At 38.7% G+C, this 16,986-nt stretch overlaps 4 protein-coding genes across 4 annotated transcripts in view; 2 read left to right on the forward strand and 2 right to left on the reverse strand.

The window, feature by feature from the left end:
- Nucleotides 1-975: 975 nt before the first annotated feature.
- The window catches only part of LOC145699672 (carbonic anhydrase 2-like), a 79,177-nt gene continuing 63,166 nt past the window's right edge, over nt 976-16,986 (reverse strand). Inside the window, exon 10 of the mRNA XM_081776943.1 lies at nt 976-985. The gene's annotated coding sequence lies outside the window, so the exon portion shown is untranslated. The remainder of the gene's footprint in view (nt 986-16,986) is intronic.
- LOC145699674 (uncharacterized) lies at nt 4,289-5,382 on the forward strand. Its single transcript, XM_081776947.1, has 5 exons — nt 4,289-4,346; nt 4,429-4,557; nt 4,600-4,792; nt 4,837-5,138; nt 5,220-5,382. Exons 2-5 carry the CDS (start codon nt 4,456-4,458, stop codon nt 5,313-5,315), a joined length of 693 nt encoding a protein of 230 aa, XP_081633073.1. The 5' UTR covers nt 4,289-4,346; nt 4,429-4,455; the 3' UTR covers nt 5,316-5,382.
- LOC145699671 (gap junction delta-2 protein-like) lies at nt 5,393-6,836 on the reverse strand. Its single transcript, XM_081776941.1, has 6 exons — nt 6,611-6,836; nt 6,331-6,540; nt 5,894-6,286; nt 5,729-5,851; nt 5,613-5,687; nt 5,393-5,549 (listed from the first exon to the last, which is right to left on the reverse strand). Exons 1-6 carry the CDS (start codon nt 6,752-6,754, stop codon nt 5,529-5,531), a joined length of 966 nt encoding a protein of 321 aa, XP_081633067.1. The 5' UTR covers nt 6,755-6,836; the 3' UTR covers nt 5,393-5,528.
- On the forward strand, nt 14,615-16,986 carry LOC145697542 (uncharacterized). The gene is made up of 6 exons (XM_081774766.1): nt 14,615-14,799; nt 14,861-14,956; nt 15,091-15,639; nt 15,740-16,327; nt 16,566-16,802; nt 16,849-16,986. Exons 1-6 carry the CDS (start codon nt 14,722-14,724, stop codon nt 16,951-16,953), a joined length of 1,653 nt encoding a protein of 550 aa, XP_081630892.1. The 5' UTR covers nt 14,615-14,721; the 3' UTR covers nt 16,954-16,986.

A 16,986-nucleotide genomic window follows, 5' to 3' on the forward strand; every position in this document is an offset into this window, starting at 1 on the left:
AGCGGCCCTTCTTACCCTGACTCAGGTTTTCTAAACAGGCTCTCGAGCTTAGGCGGGAAAATGATCAACCAAACTATAATTGAGCTATTTCTTCGAATCAATTTCCTCCAAACAGATTTTCAAAAAGACTCAGATTATGCGCCTAATTGCGGTCAGAATTTCACTCCTTTGAAGGAGCTGAATTTCAATTTTCGATAATGAGATGGAAACTGAAGAATCTTTGGGTCATTGTCAGTCAAAGCGGTCAAGCGCTTGAATTTTTAAAAGATTGAGACATTTAAGGACACAAAGAATTCCATTAAAATTAAGTCTTTTTTTTTTTCTTTTTACCTTTTTATGTTATTTTTTTCTTAATTTCAATTCTCTTTTGTAAGAAAAAATATTGTTTTGACGAGTTTCGCTTTGCGTCCTTATTATCTCAATGTCAAGAGCTGCGATACAAGATGCACTGAAGGAAACTTTTTGGAAGAATCAACACCTAAACAAACATCAGTTTTGTTGACAAAACCAGCCACGGTGAAAAAAATTTTCGTCCAAATTTTCAAAATGAGCGTCTTCAGCTGGACGAGTTTTATTTGCGAGTTTTCCTGATAGGACAGCTTTGGAGCAGATTAAAAACGATTTGTTTTTCGAAGGAGATTTTTTTTTATCGCAGTTCAACAAAAAATTAAAGCTAAATGGTCAAATTTAATTTGTTCAAGCCACGACTTAAATTTTCAAAAAAGGCTTAAAAAATTCGAGGGAAATTATAATTTGAATAGTTTTATGCAAATTTTTGGCGTAACCTCTTTTTGGTGTGAAATCACGATTTCTTATCGAGTCCCTTTGACCTTAATTAACCACGTGGACGATTTCATTTCCATATTCTGAAAAAATCCTGCCCAGAAAAAGAAATGCCGCAGATCCATTACACTAATTTTATGCTTTCCATCTCGACCGTGAAAAAGATCAAAAATTTGATAGATTGGTATATTAAGCAGTTTTAAACAATTTTCTTGATTTTCATCAGTAGTTTTTTAACTCAAAGAATTAGGATAATTAGAAAAATCTACTCAGTTCCACATTTACAAAGTCATTTACTTATAGCCTCATTTTTTTAATAATCGAACCATTTAAAAGCAAAATCGAACCATTTTCGGAAGATTTTGCCCTATTTTATGATTTATCTGGGTCTTTTATCACAGATAAACTGTTTACACAAGTCAAACAGAAAAAATTAATGAATTTGATTCATTTAATCAGGTTTTTTTTGTGAAAAAACAAGTCGAGCTGGAGCTTATATTTCCAGTAACAGCTGGTTTTTTTACGGATTTAGTTGATAAAGATAGAATCGAACCAGTTTTTTGGCTATTTTTGATCGCTTATCTTTATTCTGCTACGTACAGAAAGATCGTTTTCCAAGTCGTTTTCAGAATATCGTTTTTTATTTATTGCTATTAATTTAATACTCAGTCTGCGATACTTGTGCCTAGGCTGGAAGAGGAGCATATGGTTTGCATGCACCGACGGATTTCTAATTGCTCAATAAATCTGCAATCGGAAGTCTTTACCGACACTAACTGTCACATAAATGACATATCATTTCTCACTGCAACTCTGGCTCAACTTATTATTTTGTTCATCGAATGAAAATATCGACAAGTTATAGTTTCTTCTGGACAAAGTTAAATGTCATCACAAAAGTGGTTCTTTTTGTTTTAGTTCGATCCTATCCTACCGTAAAAATTTCCTAATAAAACCCCCCAACAAACAAATTTCCACCAAAGAGAGTAAGAGCACTTTTTTAAAATGAGCCTGAAATTTGTACTTCCTCTAAGGCTTCTATAAGAATTCATGTGTCATGATTCATGAGTCTGAAGAGAGAATTTGAATTTCTTCTTATGCCCCGAAAAACAATTCTGTACAATAAATAAATTAATAAGCCTTATCCCATACAAATGACGATGATCAGCTTGACCATTTGCTAGATGCTTTAAAAATTATAGAACAGAAAATGATTGTTATCCCCGATTACTTATCGGCCGTAACCGGTCGCTGATATCAATCTTTGTGGTGGTTCAATTTCAGTGGTTTGTTTCCCTTTCTGCATGAAATTTTCGGAATAAAAGCATGGCAGTTGCGACATTCTCATCATAAGAAAGAAAAAAAAAGATGAAATGATTCAAAAAGCCCTAAAAGTTCTCGACCTCTGGACGACAGTATGAAGCATTTACTTAAATTTTATAAAATGATACTTTGATTAATTCAGACATCCATTCCAAAAGTTCTTCTTAAAAGTTATTGATTTCTGAAAACCCAATGCTTTCAAATATTGTTGATTCTTTCAACGAGAGCCCTTATTTCATATTTGCTAAAATGCCAAGAAATAAATTTCATAAACAGGCTTCAAATAAGTCGGACATACGATGTCTGTAACTCTTGATTGGGCTAAGATAATTACGATCTGTAACTTACAGACTGAAGCCGGATATAAGTTTACATATTTTAAGAAGAATTTATGTCCGACTTATTTGAAACCTGTTATATTCATTTCCGATTCCTTTGACCTCGAATTCGTTGACTTTTCAGCGGCCAGGTCAGCGTCAAATTATGCGTCCGATTTTTAACGCCTATCATCATCTCCAAAAAAATATTTGACTTCTGGAGATCGCTCTTTCATAATTTCAAAAGCCAATTATCAGACAGAGGAAGCCGATTCTCCTGAAAAATGATAAAACATAGATTGTTATTTTGTCTCTTCTTAAAAATTCTAGCGGCAAGAGAGAAAATCAACGAAGAGCAGCCAAATATCATTTTTGTTTTGGTAGATGACCTGGGCTGGAGTGATGTCAGGTGACATTTGATTTGGCGCTCGAGAATTTTGATAAATTAATATTGAAAATTCTAGCTGGAATAATAAAAAGATAAAAGCGACCCCGTTTCTTGGGCAGCTAGAAAAACATTCGGTTACTTTGACAAGTTCTTATTCGACTCACAGGAAATGCTCAAGATTCTAGTCACTAAATTAATTATAATACCGATGAAAAAAGAGATTTCTTCTCATACAGAGGAAGTCTTCCATCTGGCGGGGTCCTCCGCCGTGCATGAAAAAGCGAAATACGCTCACACGGTATCGCTATTGAAATTTCGAGCGTAGAAAAGGTGTACTCCAAGTCGAGCGTCTTTATTAACGGGGAAGTACGCCTGGCGATTTGGATTAGGGACTGACCCTATCGATGCGAACACAGCCGCAGGTACTATTTAAACTGACCCGAAGGAAAATACAACATTCAAATTCAATAGGCCTCGATCTAAAAGAAAAACTTCTGCCAGAAATCCTCAGGGAAAATGGCTACTCAACTCATCACGTGGGAAAGTGGCATTTAGGCCATTGCAACTCGTCGTATCTTCCTCACAATCGCGGATTCGATACTTTTTACGGCCACACTGGAGGAGTACTGAATTATTTTCAGCATAATCGAGCGGTGGGAAACTGCAAGTATCTCGATTATTTTGAGAACGACAAGCCTTTGGAAAAGAAGAAGGGGGTTTACTCGACTTTTGACTTTGGGGATCATGCAAGAAAGTTGTACAATGAGATTGGTGATCCGAAGTTTATTTATTTAGGACAGTTTTTTCAAGATTTTTTTCATAAATTTAATTATTTTATCTTCTTAAAAACTCAAAAAGCCCTGAATGCGCCGCATGGACCACTCATGGCGCCGGATTATTTGATCGAAGAAATGAAAAAGTTGTACCCAGACTCGCCGAGAACTAGACTGACGTATCTTGCAATGGTGAAAGCGATAGATATGGAAATGGAAAAGCTGTTGGGAACAATTTGGATGAAAAACGAAGAAAGAGATACTATAATAGCAACGGGTTTAAGTCAAGAATAACAATTGATCGAAATCAAGGAAGAAACCCTCTGAAAGTTTTTCAATCTGACAATGGCGGGCCTCTGTACATGAATGGGAGACCAAAGGATCTGGACCCTTCAAGATATCGGCAGGCTTGCAACTACCCCTATCTCGGCGAGAAAACGCTCTTGACCGAGGGTGGAACGCTTTCTCCGACGATAGGTTAGCCGAGCCTTCTGTATCCTTGACACACTTATATTCAGTTTATTCGGTAAAAAATCGATTCCCGAAGCGCAATCTTCCTCACTTATTCCACATTTCTGACTGGTTCCCGACTCTTCTTAGCCTCGCTCACGTTCCTGAAGGAAAGATATTTAAATGTCAAATTCAGAATAGAGCCAAATCAAGACCACATTCTTTGTCACTTTCTAAATATCAAAATCAGCCGAATATGGAAAGCAAAAGAACTTGGACGGAATCAATCAAGTTTCAATCTTCGGATGGAAGGTAAAAGTTCTAGGAAAGATCTCTGTTGTATCATGAGGAAATCGATGATATAATACATTTTGAATATAAAAATTGGATTAAGAAAGTAGCCAAACCGCTGCGGACGAAAATGGTCTATGGCCTGACAAATCATTTCACGGTAGAAAACGGCTGGGACGTAAAATTCGTCGCAAGAGTTGGAGAAATGAAATATTACAGTTACAAAATCGAGGTAAAACCGTTCGTACGCTTCTTGGCGAAATGAGTTTTGAAGGCACCGGTGCTGAAATGTCCAGAAGGATTCAGCAACGACAAGTTTCTGCGGCTTCTGCGAGACGACTTGGGAAATGACAATATCGTGGAGATGATGGGTCGAGTCCGAAACGCAAGTAACACGATTCTTGGGAGCAGAGTCAAAAGAGACCATAAAGGATATTCTCTTTTCAACTTGACGGCTGATCCTTTTGGTAAGACAGGTTGCCGAGACGAGCTTTTCATCAATAAAATTCAGAGCAAAATGATCTGGCAAAAGGCGAAGCCTACCTCAAATCGGTCAACGCTCATCTCGTCGAAAAATACGGCGAAGGCATCGGTAAAAAGACAATCAAGGTCGAAAACCGCCTCGGCTGGAAACTTCCGATAACAGGGCCAAAGCACAATTTCTGGAACCGGATCTACAGTTTCATCACTCCGCAAAGAACGAAAAAGTTTCTCGCAAAATCAGGACGAATTAACGGAAAATTGGTTGGGCTGGACTTTTGTGAAAGTAAAAAGGATGAAGAACTGATGCTTGAAATTTTAAATCCGGTACAGGTAGGGTAGAAGCTTTTTTATACAGTAAAAATTGGTGATAGAATGAATCATTTAAAACAACAAAAGTTAAAAAAAATTCAGATAAAAACTTCGAAAAGAAAGAAAAAGACGCAACACATCCTCACCAAACTCATAACAAACCAATTTCCCTCACTCGCCGTAAGTCTCGATTCATGAAAAATTCTTTCATGAAAGATGAAGCTTTAAAATTGCCTGAAACCATCAATTCTGTAAATAAACAAGATCTATGTTTTTTACTCGTTGCATTTTATTTCAGAGAAGGATTTTTTGGAATGATAAGAAGGGGTTTCGCTGTTCTTCCTTGATTTCAGTGTTGAAGCTTTATATACAGGAATTGTTTCAGGGAGGGGTAGAATGAGGAAGACTTATTTATTCGGTAGGAGCAGTCGGCTAGATAAAAAATAAGTTTCACGATTCTAGTGAGTTCTAAGGGCATCTAGGCATTTGACTAACCTTAGTCCCATTGACCAACGGCTGGCTCATTTGAGATTCTGTGTCCATTAGTGAGGTATCAACGCTTCCGCGGGTCTAGAAATTTTTTAGGAAAAGAGTTAATTGGAAATGATTACCGGTCGAATCATATTTTTCTTCGACAATTTTCGCTCGGCTCTTCGATCGACGGATTTCTTCGTGGTTCTAGTGAGAACATAGATGAATTCCAAGACGCAGATGAGGATCGACAAGCATGTGACCTAGAAATCTATGTTGAGTATTCTTTTTGGGTGGTGACTTACAGTAGTCATGTAGAGCATAAAAATAGTCTTCTCCCAAGGCCTCGAAACCCAGCAGGGAATGAGCGGATTCTGGGAGCAAGCGGAGTTGTCCTCAGTTTCTCCATGAGTGCACTCGTACTTTTCAGGAACCCACATCGCAGCGATTCCGACCTTTTTCGACTGTTGCTGCTGGAGAACGTAGGAAAAGTAGAGGAAGAGGATTTCGAGGAAGAGCTTGAAAAGAAGATGGACAATGTAAAAGGTGCGGATGCGAGGGGTCCATTTGACTTCGACGACGTCGGAGTTCGAAGTGATGGTGAGTTTCTGCTTCATTTTGTCCATTCCGAGCTTCTTTTCTTTCGAGTTGATTCGGGACTGGTAGGCTTTGTACTGGTCGCTTGAGAAATAATCAGCCTGAAAAACACTATCTTGGTGACGATCAAGTGAAAGGGTCTTACCGTTCTATTCTTCTTTTCCTCATCAGCCCGCTCTTTCTTGACAAGCTCGATCTTAGCGATTTCGAACTGGGCGAAAGTCATGAAGGCCAAACTTGGAAGACAGACGAACATCATTTGAAAGGCCCAAAAGCGCATGTGCGAAATTGGCGAAAATCGGTTGTAACAAACGTTTTGACAACCCGGCTGATTTGTATCGCAACGGAACGCGCCCTAAAAATAATGTTCTGAAATTTTTCTCCTTTATTTTTTGAGTTTCTTGTTATTTATTGAGGCAACTTACGCTTTCATCGCCATAGACAGCTGATCCGACGACTGCAGTAATGAACATTCGGAAGGTAAAAAGCAGGAACATCCACATGTAGCCCAGCGGAGTACTGTAATGCAGCGCCTTGTTGACTGTATTTTCTAAAATACCCCACACCATTTTGAGGTTTGTTCTCTGTCAGTCTCTTTTTTTTAACTTTTTTGTATTCTCGTTTTTCGGTTTTTGGCGCGGAAAAGAATGACAAAACGAAAAGGGCAAAATCTGATTTTGATCCTCTTTTGCGAGGGCGCCACAAATAACTGTACACAGCTGGAGACAAGGAGGGCGAGAAGTGGACCGATCCTTATCCGGAGCGTCCCGGTTTGAGCGTAAATAAAAGCAGGGAACGTAAAATTGGGGCTTTTAGGTCACGTGACGTTTTCGAAATGGATAATTGAGACTAGTTCCATACAATTAAGAGGATCGAGAATGTTAGACATGACTCTTGATCGAGTTTTATGTCAGAGATTACAAACTTACATCCTTATTTTATCCTACAACAGTGAAGTTGATATTGAGATCATCTGAAAGTCAACATCGAGTTATGACATAAGTGATTTTTCAAGCAGATTTTCGAAGGCCTGATTGAAGCAAAAAAATCAACTTTCGTATCCTGCCTGCTGAAAAAGGATGAAATCAATAACCAGCTTTTTTGGCTCGAAATAATTTTTCGAGAAATTATCGTCAAGGGGGTCCCTAATCCGATAAAAAGAAGAACCGGGCTCTTAATTCTGACAAACTCCGACGGAGCATAACGATCTTTTCAAATGTTAAAAGAGCGCTAATTTTACGGGATCGTCCTTTTTTGGTTCATTCCTTGACAGTTTTTCATGGTCCTTGAGTCCAGTTTTGATTGATTACAAAAGATTTTCCCTTGAGTGTCTCAAAGGCCTATCGCATGTCTACCAGACAAATTTTTACTTCCTGGCAGATGGTGTCAACGACTTGATAAGGCTGGACGGATATTGGCTTAAGAATTTTATATTGGTTGTTCTGGAGGGTTATAAACTCAATATACAAAAAGAAGAAAAAGAGATTCTGTGTTTGTCACGTGAGTATTTTTATCAATAAACAGAGGTATATTTAGTAAAAAAAAGTCAAACAGATTCTTCTGGATCCGAAATTTCAACAGCTTTTTCGTTGATCACTTGAAGCCTCGGAACCATGGATATTGAATCGATAGAAATATGATCATTTGTCGAAAGAATGATGTTTTTCTTCGTCTTAAAAACAGTTGGGCAGAGAAAAAACGATCAGAGTACCTGGGGACTCCTAGCAGAGGCAGATGCATTGCCGAATGTCTTTGGCGAATGAGGACTTGACGGAATTTTTTGATCTGGACTGTACGTCCTTATTATTGGTCGTTTGGAAGAGCAAAATGAATCCTCCGTTTTATTGGAAATCAGAGATCCTTTCGAGTCCGTGCGCTGAGAGACGAATGGCTAGGCTTACCGGACTAAATTTCGACCCCTATTTCTAGCTTAGTTAGGTGGTCATATGATACAGTTTTAGAAAGCCTAGCTTCTGGGCTTTCATTTGGGCACAAATTTTAGGGGTCTGGGTCATGCCCGCAAGGCAATTCATGGGACCTGAAGTCCCAAAATAGGTACTAGAATCCTTTAAACTACTTTTTCGATGCCCGTCCGGGCTCGAGAGTAGTCAAGAGTCGCATATTTAGAAAGCTCAGGCTCTGAGCTTTCAGTAGAGCTCAAGAAATCTTAGCGCCAAGCCGTTTGTGGCCACCTGGAGGCGCTAGAAGCTTGCGGTGAAAATCCGGAAATGCCGGAAAACTCGGTTTTTGAGTTCTAAACTCTACAATTATATGTATAAAACATATATATACAATAATTAACGCGTTAAAAAGTTGAACCGCGGTCGAACCGGGTGGTTCAACTCTACAAACCTTCAAAAACATGGAAATATGGCCCACGATGAACCACCCGGTTGACCACCCGGTTCGACCGCGGTTCAACTTTTTAACGCGTTAATTATTGTTTATATTTGTTTTATACATATAATTGTAGAGTTTATAACTCAAAAACCGAGTTTTCCGGCATTTCCGGATTTTCACCGCCAACTTCTAGCGCCTCCAGGTGGCCACAAACGGCTTGGCGCTAAGATTTCTTGAGCTCTACTGAAAGCTCAGAGCCTGAGCTTTCTAAATATGCGACTCTTGACTACTCTCGAGCCCGGACGGGCATCGAAAAAGTAGTTTAAAGGATTCTAGTACCTATTTTGGGACTTCAGGTCCCATGAATTGCCTTGCGGGCATGACCCAGACCCCTAAAATTTGTGCCCAAATGAAAGCCCAGAAGCTAGGCTTTCTAAAACTGTATCATATGACCACCTAACTAAGCTAGAAATAGGGGTCGAAATTTAGTCCGGTAAGCCTACGAATGGCCGACCGCGTTTTTGCTCGTTGATGTCTAAATAAAAAGGTTACGGTTACGTCTACGATTACCGGTATGATCATCTAAATGGGTATAAGTTCATTTTAGTATTTAGTAAAAATAGAGATGTTTTACATAAAAATCAAGAAAATGAAGGTGAAATCACTTTTGATGTCAATTGTCAAGGTTAATTTATACTAATTGCCTGCACGTAATTAAATAAAATACGTTATGACATTTGTCCCTACCTGCAACAGAATACGACTTCTGCGGCGGTGATTTTTTCTTCTGAGCTGGAGCGGCTGTCAAACTACTTCTTCTACTTTGCGGTCTAAAATGATCTATTCAGTGCGAACTTTGGAACGGACGTGCTCATCAATTATTCATGATAGCATTTTGTTTCTACCTCTTGCTTGTTAGACAAACATACTGTAGCTTCTCTCTAAAAGAAATTAACCTGGAACATGGAAGAGGCATTAAAAAACCTCCTGCATCAATGGACGGTCTTGGTCCTCGGCGATGGTGGTAATTTCGGATCTTATCTTCTTCGTCTTCCTTTTTTGGGCTTCAGACAAATTCTCAATATTCACTAGAATGCTCTCCAGAACCCGTTCCTCGACATCTGATAAATTCGAAATGCCGCCAAAGCTCAGTTGACTCCTACTCGATCTTCTTGATCCACTCATGCTCGACCTGTCGTAGCCAGTTCCAACTGAGATGCCCATAGAAATGCCCGATTCTTCAATGTCGAAATGATTTTTTCTTTTTTCACCAATATTTTGGTCGTGCGCAGATCTGATGTGAATCGAAGTGACTGTTATTGCCATTGTCAGAATGAAGCCGATCAGTCCAATAACTGCGACGAAGAATCCAGCTAATTTTGGTTCAACAAAGGAAGTGGCAAAAAACCCGTTCAAAAACGATGAAAAATTAAGTTTTGAGGTCCAAAGCTTGAGATCCAACGACAAGTGGTGACGGTCTCACGCGATTTTCAATAAATTTTGCAAGTTAATACATGTTTATAACAGCTTTCAAATTCAATTAATGTAGAATCTAGAAGCATTTGAAAAATTCCTTCTGCCGAAATTTGTCGCAAGCTGGGTTTGATACAAAAGCCAGCCGCCCATGGCGACTAATGTGCAACTTTTAAGAGGGAAGATCAATATTAGGCCTTAGATGAGAGTGGACTAAATCTAAAAAGATACCGCTACTACCCAAAAATTGCCGTAATCATTACAATCCCTTTCCTGGAAGCAACAAGAAGTAAAGCAGCAGTGCTGTGCAACCTAAAAAGCTTCTTCCCAGGCGACCGATCCGGCCTTCTTGAATGAATCCCAATCCCATACAGCGATAAAAGAAAGCAACCAAACTCGTAGAGGATCAAAAATATAACGATGCCCTTGGTAGAACTGTCCGTGTCCACGTAAAACTCATCCTTCCGCAACGCGATGACTGAAATCTAAATGCATCGTTCATTTCGGTTGATACGGTTCATCGCGAAGCGCATTTTGTTTTGCCACAAATTTTCAAGTTGCACCTTTTTTCAGAGAAAATTTTCAAATATCATTTTCGAAATCATAATTTCTTAGGAAGTTTAAATTGCAACTTACTGTAATAACCGAGACTGTTGATTCTACCAAGCTCAAAACCAGCAAAACATTCTTCATATTATTATCTCTTTATTATCTCTGCTTTTCTATCTCTCTTTTTGTCTCTGGATGAAACTGGCGTCGGAGCAAAAACTATATGTCGAAAGAAAAAGTTGAGGAGGAACCGGTTTCGTGCAAAAATGAAGAGAACAACCGTTGTTTCTTATTCAAAGCTGCTGAAAAATTGATTACTTGCTTCAGTCACTTGTTTCTCCACAGTCGCTGAAAAGTCAAGCGGGCAATTGGGACTAAAGTGCGTCCTCCCTCGATTATATTTTACTGTATAGGCAGGAAAATACCTTCAGCAAGATTCGCATTTCATTTCTTACTTTTCGCTGTTTCGTGGATACACTGTGTTTTTAGATAAACGACGACTTCAACAACGCTAATTCGTATCAGCTGTATAAACCAAAGTCAAGTTAATCTCAAGAAACAATCGTTGCCGTTCATTTTTCGTAGATTCACTCTCTTTTCGGTTTATCATCGAATATGGCAAAGTTCATTGATAATTGCTGAATAAATTGGAGAATAAATCCATCTGGTTGAGACTCAACCGGTAAGATCATCCCTTCAACTTTCGTTATGGTCTACAGTAAATACCGCTGGTTTGGGACGCTCAAAAATCCTGCTAGTCTGGGACGGTCGGGCGAAATAAGGATCAAAGGCAAGCGCCCACGGCGAGTGTTTTTAAACTGACCGCTTTACCCCGAAAGCGAAACTGGCGCCCGAGAGTCGAAAGCGAAAATCCTGCTGGTTTGGGACGCTTTCGTGAATTAGGACCGTCCCAGACCAGCGGTATTTACTGTATTTGATCTCGTTATCAGACAAAAACATCTATATTTGTATTTGATAAGTCATAAATTAAGGGTCTTACGCGTCTTAAACCGCGTGTTTCCGATGATATCATCTCTCAGGGAATCTGTAATTCACTGTTTTTGTATTTTTATGATGCCGCTCAAACGAAAAAATAAGCAAAATGGTGATATATTTATTCGAAATTTGAATTTCAAATTAAAAATTGCACTTCCTCCTCTGAAGACCTGACAGTTATCCAAAACCTAACGTGTTCAAAAGCAGTATTTGAATACCGCTATTTCGAGGTTGTTGAGCTGATATTGAAAAGACACGAATCGCTAGAATCAGAGGATTAAGAATTCAAACTTCAGTTTAGGAGTAGCTCTCCATGAACGGTTTTGCGTGAAATGACAGAGTACCGTCCCCTTAATCCTCTGTTCACAATTCAGAATCTCGCTCTTAATCGCCGAGTCAAAATTTAAGTGACCTCTTATTTATTTATTCCCTGAAATTTTTGATCGGTAAACTTAGTCGGGCCTTTCTTTTTTCGTTAGTAAGAATTTCTTTAAGACCGCTTGTAACACGAAATTTTCTAAGGTAGAAATGAGACTAACGCTCACAGCACGATTTTCGTTACTTAGCGAAATCCTTCGACGAAGATCTGCTAAGCTGATAAATCTTTATTTTCAAGAGAGAATTATTGTTTCCGGCCGTTCGAGGCCAAGTTTTAGACGTAACGTGTTACAGGTCTTTATTGCTCGCAAGAAAGCTAGATAATGCTTGGTAGGATAAGCAAAATTGCGAAAGGATTTTAATAAGAATCGAAGATAAACAAGATAGAGCATTCCATGCCAAGAAAAACAAGACACGCGGTCATGCCTTCTTCGTTCATCTCTTTTTCGAAAAATCAAAATATATAAACAAGTTCACGTATAGCAAAATGCTAGCTGCTTCTTCCACCTGCCAACTTCCATGAACTTGTTTAATGTTTTGATTGTCATGGTTAAGTTTTTAAACAATTCAATCTGGCTTTTATATTTCTCAGCAAGCTCTGAATTTTCTTGAAGCATTGTTATGTTTTTGCACAATATTGTGTTGTTTGTTAAAGCTCCACGAGTCATCCTCTTACAAGGTCAAAAATACTTCTCCTCCACCTTTTTTTCTGTTTTTGAACTGAAGCTTAGCTTCAGTGTTTAACAAACGCACCAGCTATTGGTTAATACCCCTGATTTTGACCTTCCACAGCTTCAAAAAAACGCTGGTTTCAACTTTGGAACAAGGCGGTTCCCAAGAAGCCGTTTGGCTAAGAAACGTTTAGCCGTTTATTTTTTTGATAATAAAAATTTATCAAATTTGCGATTGGTTCACTGCCCTCGAATTTCTATTCAAAATTTGAATTGATTTTCCTCCTCGCCTTTGAAAATAAACAAGAACTTTGAAATAAATTAAGTTAATAGGTCGAGATTGACAATTGGATTTCCCGTTTTACCAACATCCATCGATTAAAGAATTCGAAGAGCTTTGCGAAAATAGCGTTATTTAGAGCGCAAAAAAGGATAAAAGATGCATTTTTCGGACTTGTTTTTAATATAAGGGATCGTCCAAAATTCATAAGATAATTTATCTTGCTCTTTTGCTGCTTGAAATTGCACAAGTCAGGACGAACTGAAAATAAGAATCAGAAATTTAATTCAAGAATTTGTTTATTTGGGGTTTCCTCTTTGCTGTTTGGAAGAAAAAAAACTGAGTTCTGAAAAATAAACTTGGTTCAAAGCAAAATATTCTGAGCGGATTAAATCAAAGTCATTTATTGAAAGTTTTCGAGAGAAAGACTGGCTCACTCCGCTTTGTGTTGGTGCTAAAAACTCACAGTGGCCAGGTACGGGCAAGGTGTCAAGCTGTGCAAATAGGATGCAAGGGGTTCACCGACATGTGGTACCCACTGCGAAGTCCCGCAGAGACTGCTCCTAGCACCAAAACTGAGCAAGGCTCGGTGTGAAGATGACAAAGTTAGCAAAAACAAGGTGAACTGAGCTGCAAAATCGGATCAAGCTCAACCGGTTAAAAGTGAAGATATAAAAGAATAAAGATTGAAATTTTATAAAATCTCGCCTTATATGGTTTTTTTACGGAGATTTCGATTATGAGCCCCAAAATCATCTCCATAAAAAATCTAGATTCCCTTGGCGGTCATCTGCTCTTTTTGCCTTGGCACATTTTTCTGGACTTTATTTTGAGCAGACAATACCAATTGGTACCGGTCTCAGAATCAAAATCTACGAAAAATTACTCTACAAGGTTTTATGAAATTCCATTTTTTTACTCTTTTAAAACATCACTTTTTGGCTTATCCTCGGCTTAGCTTGCTGATTTTGAAGCCATCTCACACCGAGCGTTGCTCGAAATTGGTGCTTGGACCAGTCTCTGCAGGACATCGCAGCAGGCTGCGCGTGTCGGTGGGCCCGTTGCATCCTATTTGCACAGCTTGACACCTGCCTGTACTTGGCCACTGCGAGTTTTTAGCACCAACACAAAGCGGAGAACCCCGAAAGACTTACGTTCACGATCAGAATAAGAACGGTAGTATTCTGATCTTAAAAATCCCTGAACGAAAATAATTTCGATCAAATTGAACAAAACTGTACGGAGAATTAAAACAGAATCTTATTTTCGGCTGTTATGATTGATAACTTACGAAATCTTGAGAAAAGGGGGGGGACCCTTCTTCGTCATTTTACTTTCTGCATGTGCTCTCTTCTTCAACCCAAGGCCACGTAGTCTTATTCGTATGCCGTAAGATTCCCTTTTCCTCAATAAAAAACTCCAACTACAAATTTAGGGCAATTAAAATAACGTCGAAGCAAGTGTAGACCAAAAGCAAACCATTAGAAGAAAATTATTATGCCATTAGGTTGGAAATTATGTTACTCGTATCTAATGAAAAATATCAAAATAAATTACCCGAACACAATCGCACCAAACCTTATTGATGACTTGTTACATCAAAAATTTTCACGGACATCAAACTCAACATTTGCACCTGCGCGCACGTTCTAGCGCCCTCATTACTATCAGCGCCTGTCTACCTCTTTTGAGATAATAACATGGGCGATCACGAAAAGTAACTCATTGACCGATACCACATTTACGTTTCAATAAAACCATTTGTCAATAATTTTGAATACATCCAAAAAGATATTGGCATTTTTCAACTAACAAGCAGCGTAAAAGGAAGAGTCCGAAATAGAGAAAAATGAAGCCAACAAAATATTTTAATTTGACAATTGTTTCTATGGCAGCAGTTTTGCAGAAGAAACGGCTTTCAGGAAAGGTTGAAAAGGTTTGGTTTATGAAAAAAGATGATTCTTTGCGATCAACCCTAAATAGACAAGAAAATTGCTCAAACAAGGCGAAAGAAGAGAGAACTTGGTGGAGGAAGTCTGCATAGTGCAGGACTTGATTTTTCGTTCAATGGAGATAAGATGGAGGTAAATCTATCATGAAACCCGTGAGGTGTTTTCTAAAGTGCCTTGGAATGCACCTTCTGTCAAACGCCCTTATCATCCGACCTTGCCCATGCTGTTTACGTTTTGAACCGCATGAATGCATAAATTTCTTTTAGACTTGTGCCGACTTAGAAGACATTCCTGGGCGAGTTGATGAGTCGTGTCCAATGACTGGAAATTTCACCGACGGACTTGCATGCAATATCAACTGCGATAGCGGCGATACGATACCTGTTAAGTGCGAGTGTAGATATCTCGAAGATGGGCCAATGAGACTCTTTATGGGCTGTCACTACGCTTTTGAGGAGGGAGAGTGTCCCGAAGTAGAAGTCGCTGAAGAAATATCAGAAGACGATGAGCTAGAATCACCTTCGTTGCCGACTGAAAGAATTGAAGAAAACCTTGCAACTGACCCAGAAAAATTTCACAAGCTGGAATTCGACCATCAATATCCGCACAATTCGCTTCCTCAAAACGACCCTCCTTTAGCTCAGCATCTTCAATCGTTTTACCCAGCCAATCCCTACCCTCCTGTTCAATACCCACCTCAATATCCGTTCCAACAACATCAACAGCAGCCGTATTATCCAATGATGCAAATGCCTCCGTCCCAACTCATGCCTCCAGAAACAACCATCGAGGATCAAAATTTAGCTGACACCAAGGTACATGTGTAAATATCGAATCAACATCATGCTTCTAACCGCAAAAAGCGTGAACGGCTCGTTTATTAATTCAATATCAAATTCATTAACCAGTGTTTAGGAGCATTTTGCGAAGTTTTTCTCGGCAATGGAGAAGCAAGAAAATTCAATAATGAAGATTTCTGGTCAATTCACCCTCTCGAAGTCCTCCGAATTGTCAAAAAACATCCCGTTTGCGACACAAAAAGCTCTAATTGAGCGAGAAATCGAGTCTTTAGCTAACGACGGTCATTTTTTCGAGGACTTTTCAATCGAATCCGCCTCTTTTCGCACTGAAAATGCTCTAGAAACCCCTTTTCTCGAGGACCATCAGAACTCATTTTTCGACTTTGACTTTACCGCCCTTATTGACATCAATAATGATCATAAGCTTGGCGATGATGAGTCATTAATTGACATTAATAACAACTGTGATGATAAAAAAGTATCATCCTTTTTAGAAGAAAGTTTAAAAGATTTAAACGGACTTGTTTCAAGTTCGATAATCGTTTTAAACTGCGACATGATTTCACAGGAATCTCTGAGGCTTCACTCGATAGAGAATTATTTGAAAGACATAACGATGGTAGTGCAAAGTTTCATGCAAACAAAGAAGCAATTGGAGGACCTTCAAGAAGATATTCTAAAAGAATCCATGACCACAACTCAGGTACAAAAAATGAGAGATTTTCTGAATAAAAGTTCAAATTTTAGACTTGTTTTTGTCATTTTTATTTTTCCTTACATTCTAACAAAGCCCCAAAGAGTCTTTGGCAAAGACCATAAAACAGTTATATTTTGTATCAATAATTATTTTTATAAAAACATCCACATTGAACTGATTCTCAAATTCTTTTCAAGATAATATGGCGCCCCATTGCTTTAAAGATTAATTTATTTTTTTTAAGTCTCCATCATCAACAACGTCATCATCAGACCCGACCGACATCGAAAACTGGAAGAAAGATCTTGAAAACAGTGTTTTGGAAAAGTTCGAGGAGCTAAAAACCATGATTGCAAGCTCTAATCTACCAAAAACAGATTCCCCAAATGACTCAAAAACGGAAGACAACGACGATTACAAGCTTGACGCAAAACTCTATGAAGACGATGCTGATGGTGATGATGATCTCGACGAAGAAATGGTAAAATATAAAAGTTCCATTTTTCGTAAAAATTTTAATTTTTCAGGCTTTTGAAATGCGTCGACGAGCGCCACTACCCGTTTTGGAAAACAACAATAATATGCGACCTGGAAGAAGACATCCGAAATTCGTGAAAATTGTACGATTTTAAAAACTAAACATAATTTGTAGAAAGAATATTAAC

This window comes from Oikopleura dioica, chromosome 2 (assembly GCF_907165135.1).
Source record: "Oikopleura dioica chromosome 2, OKI2018_I68_1.0, whole genome shotgun sequence".
NCBI lineage: Eukaryota > Metazoa > Chordata > Appendicularia > Copelata > Oikopleuridae > Oikopleura > Oikopleura dioica.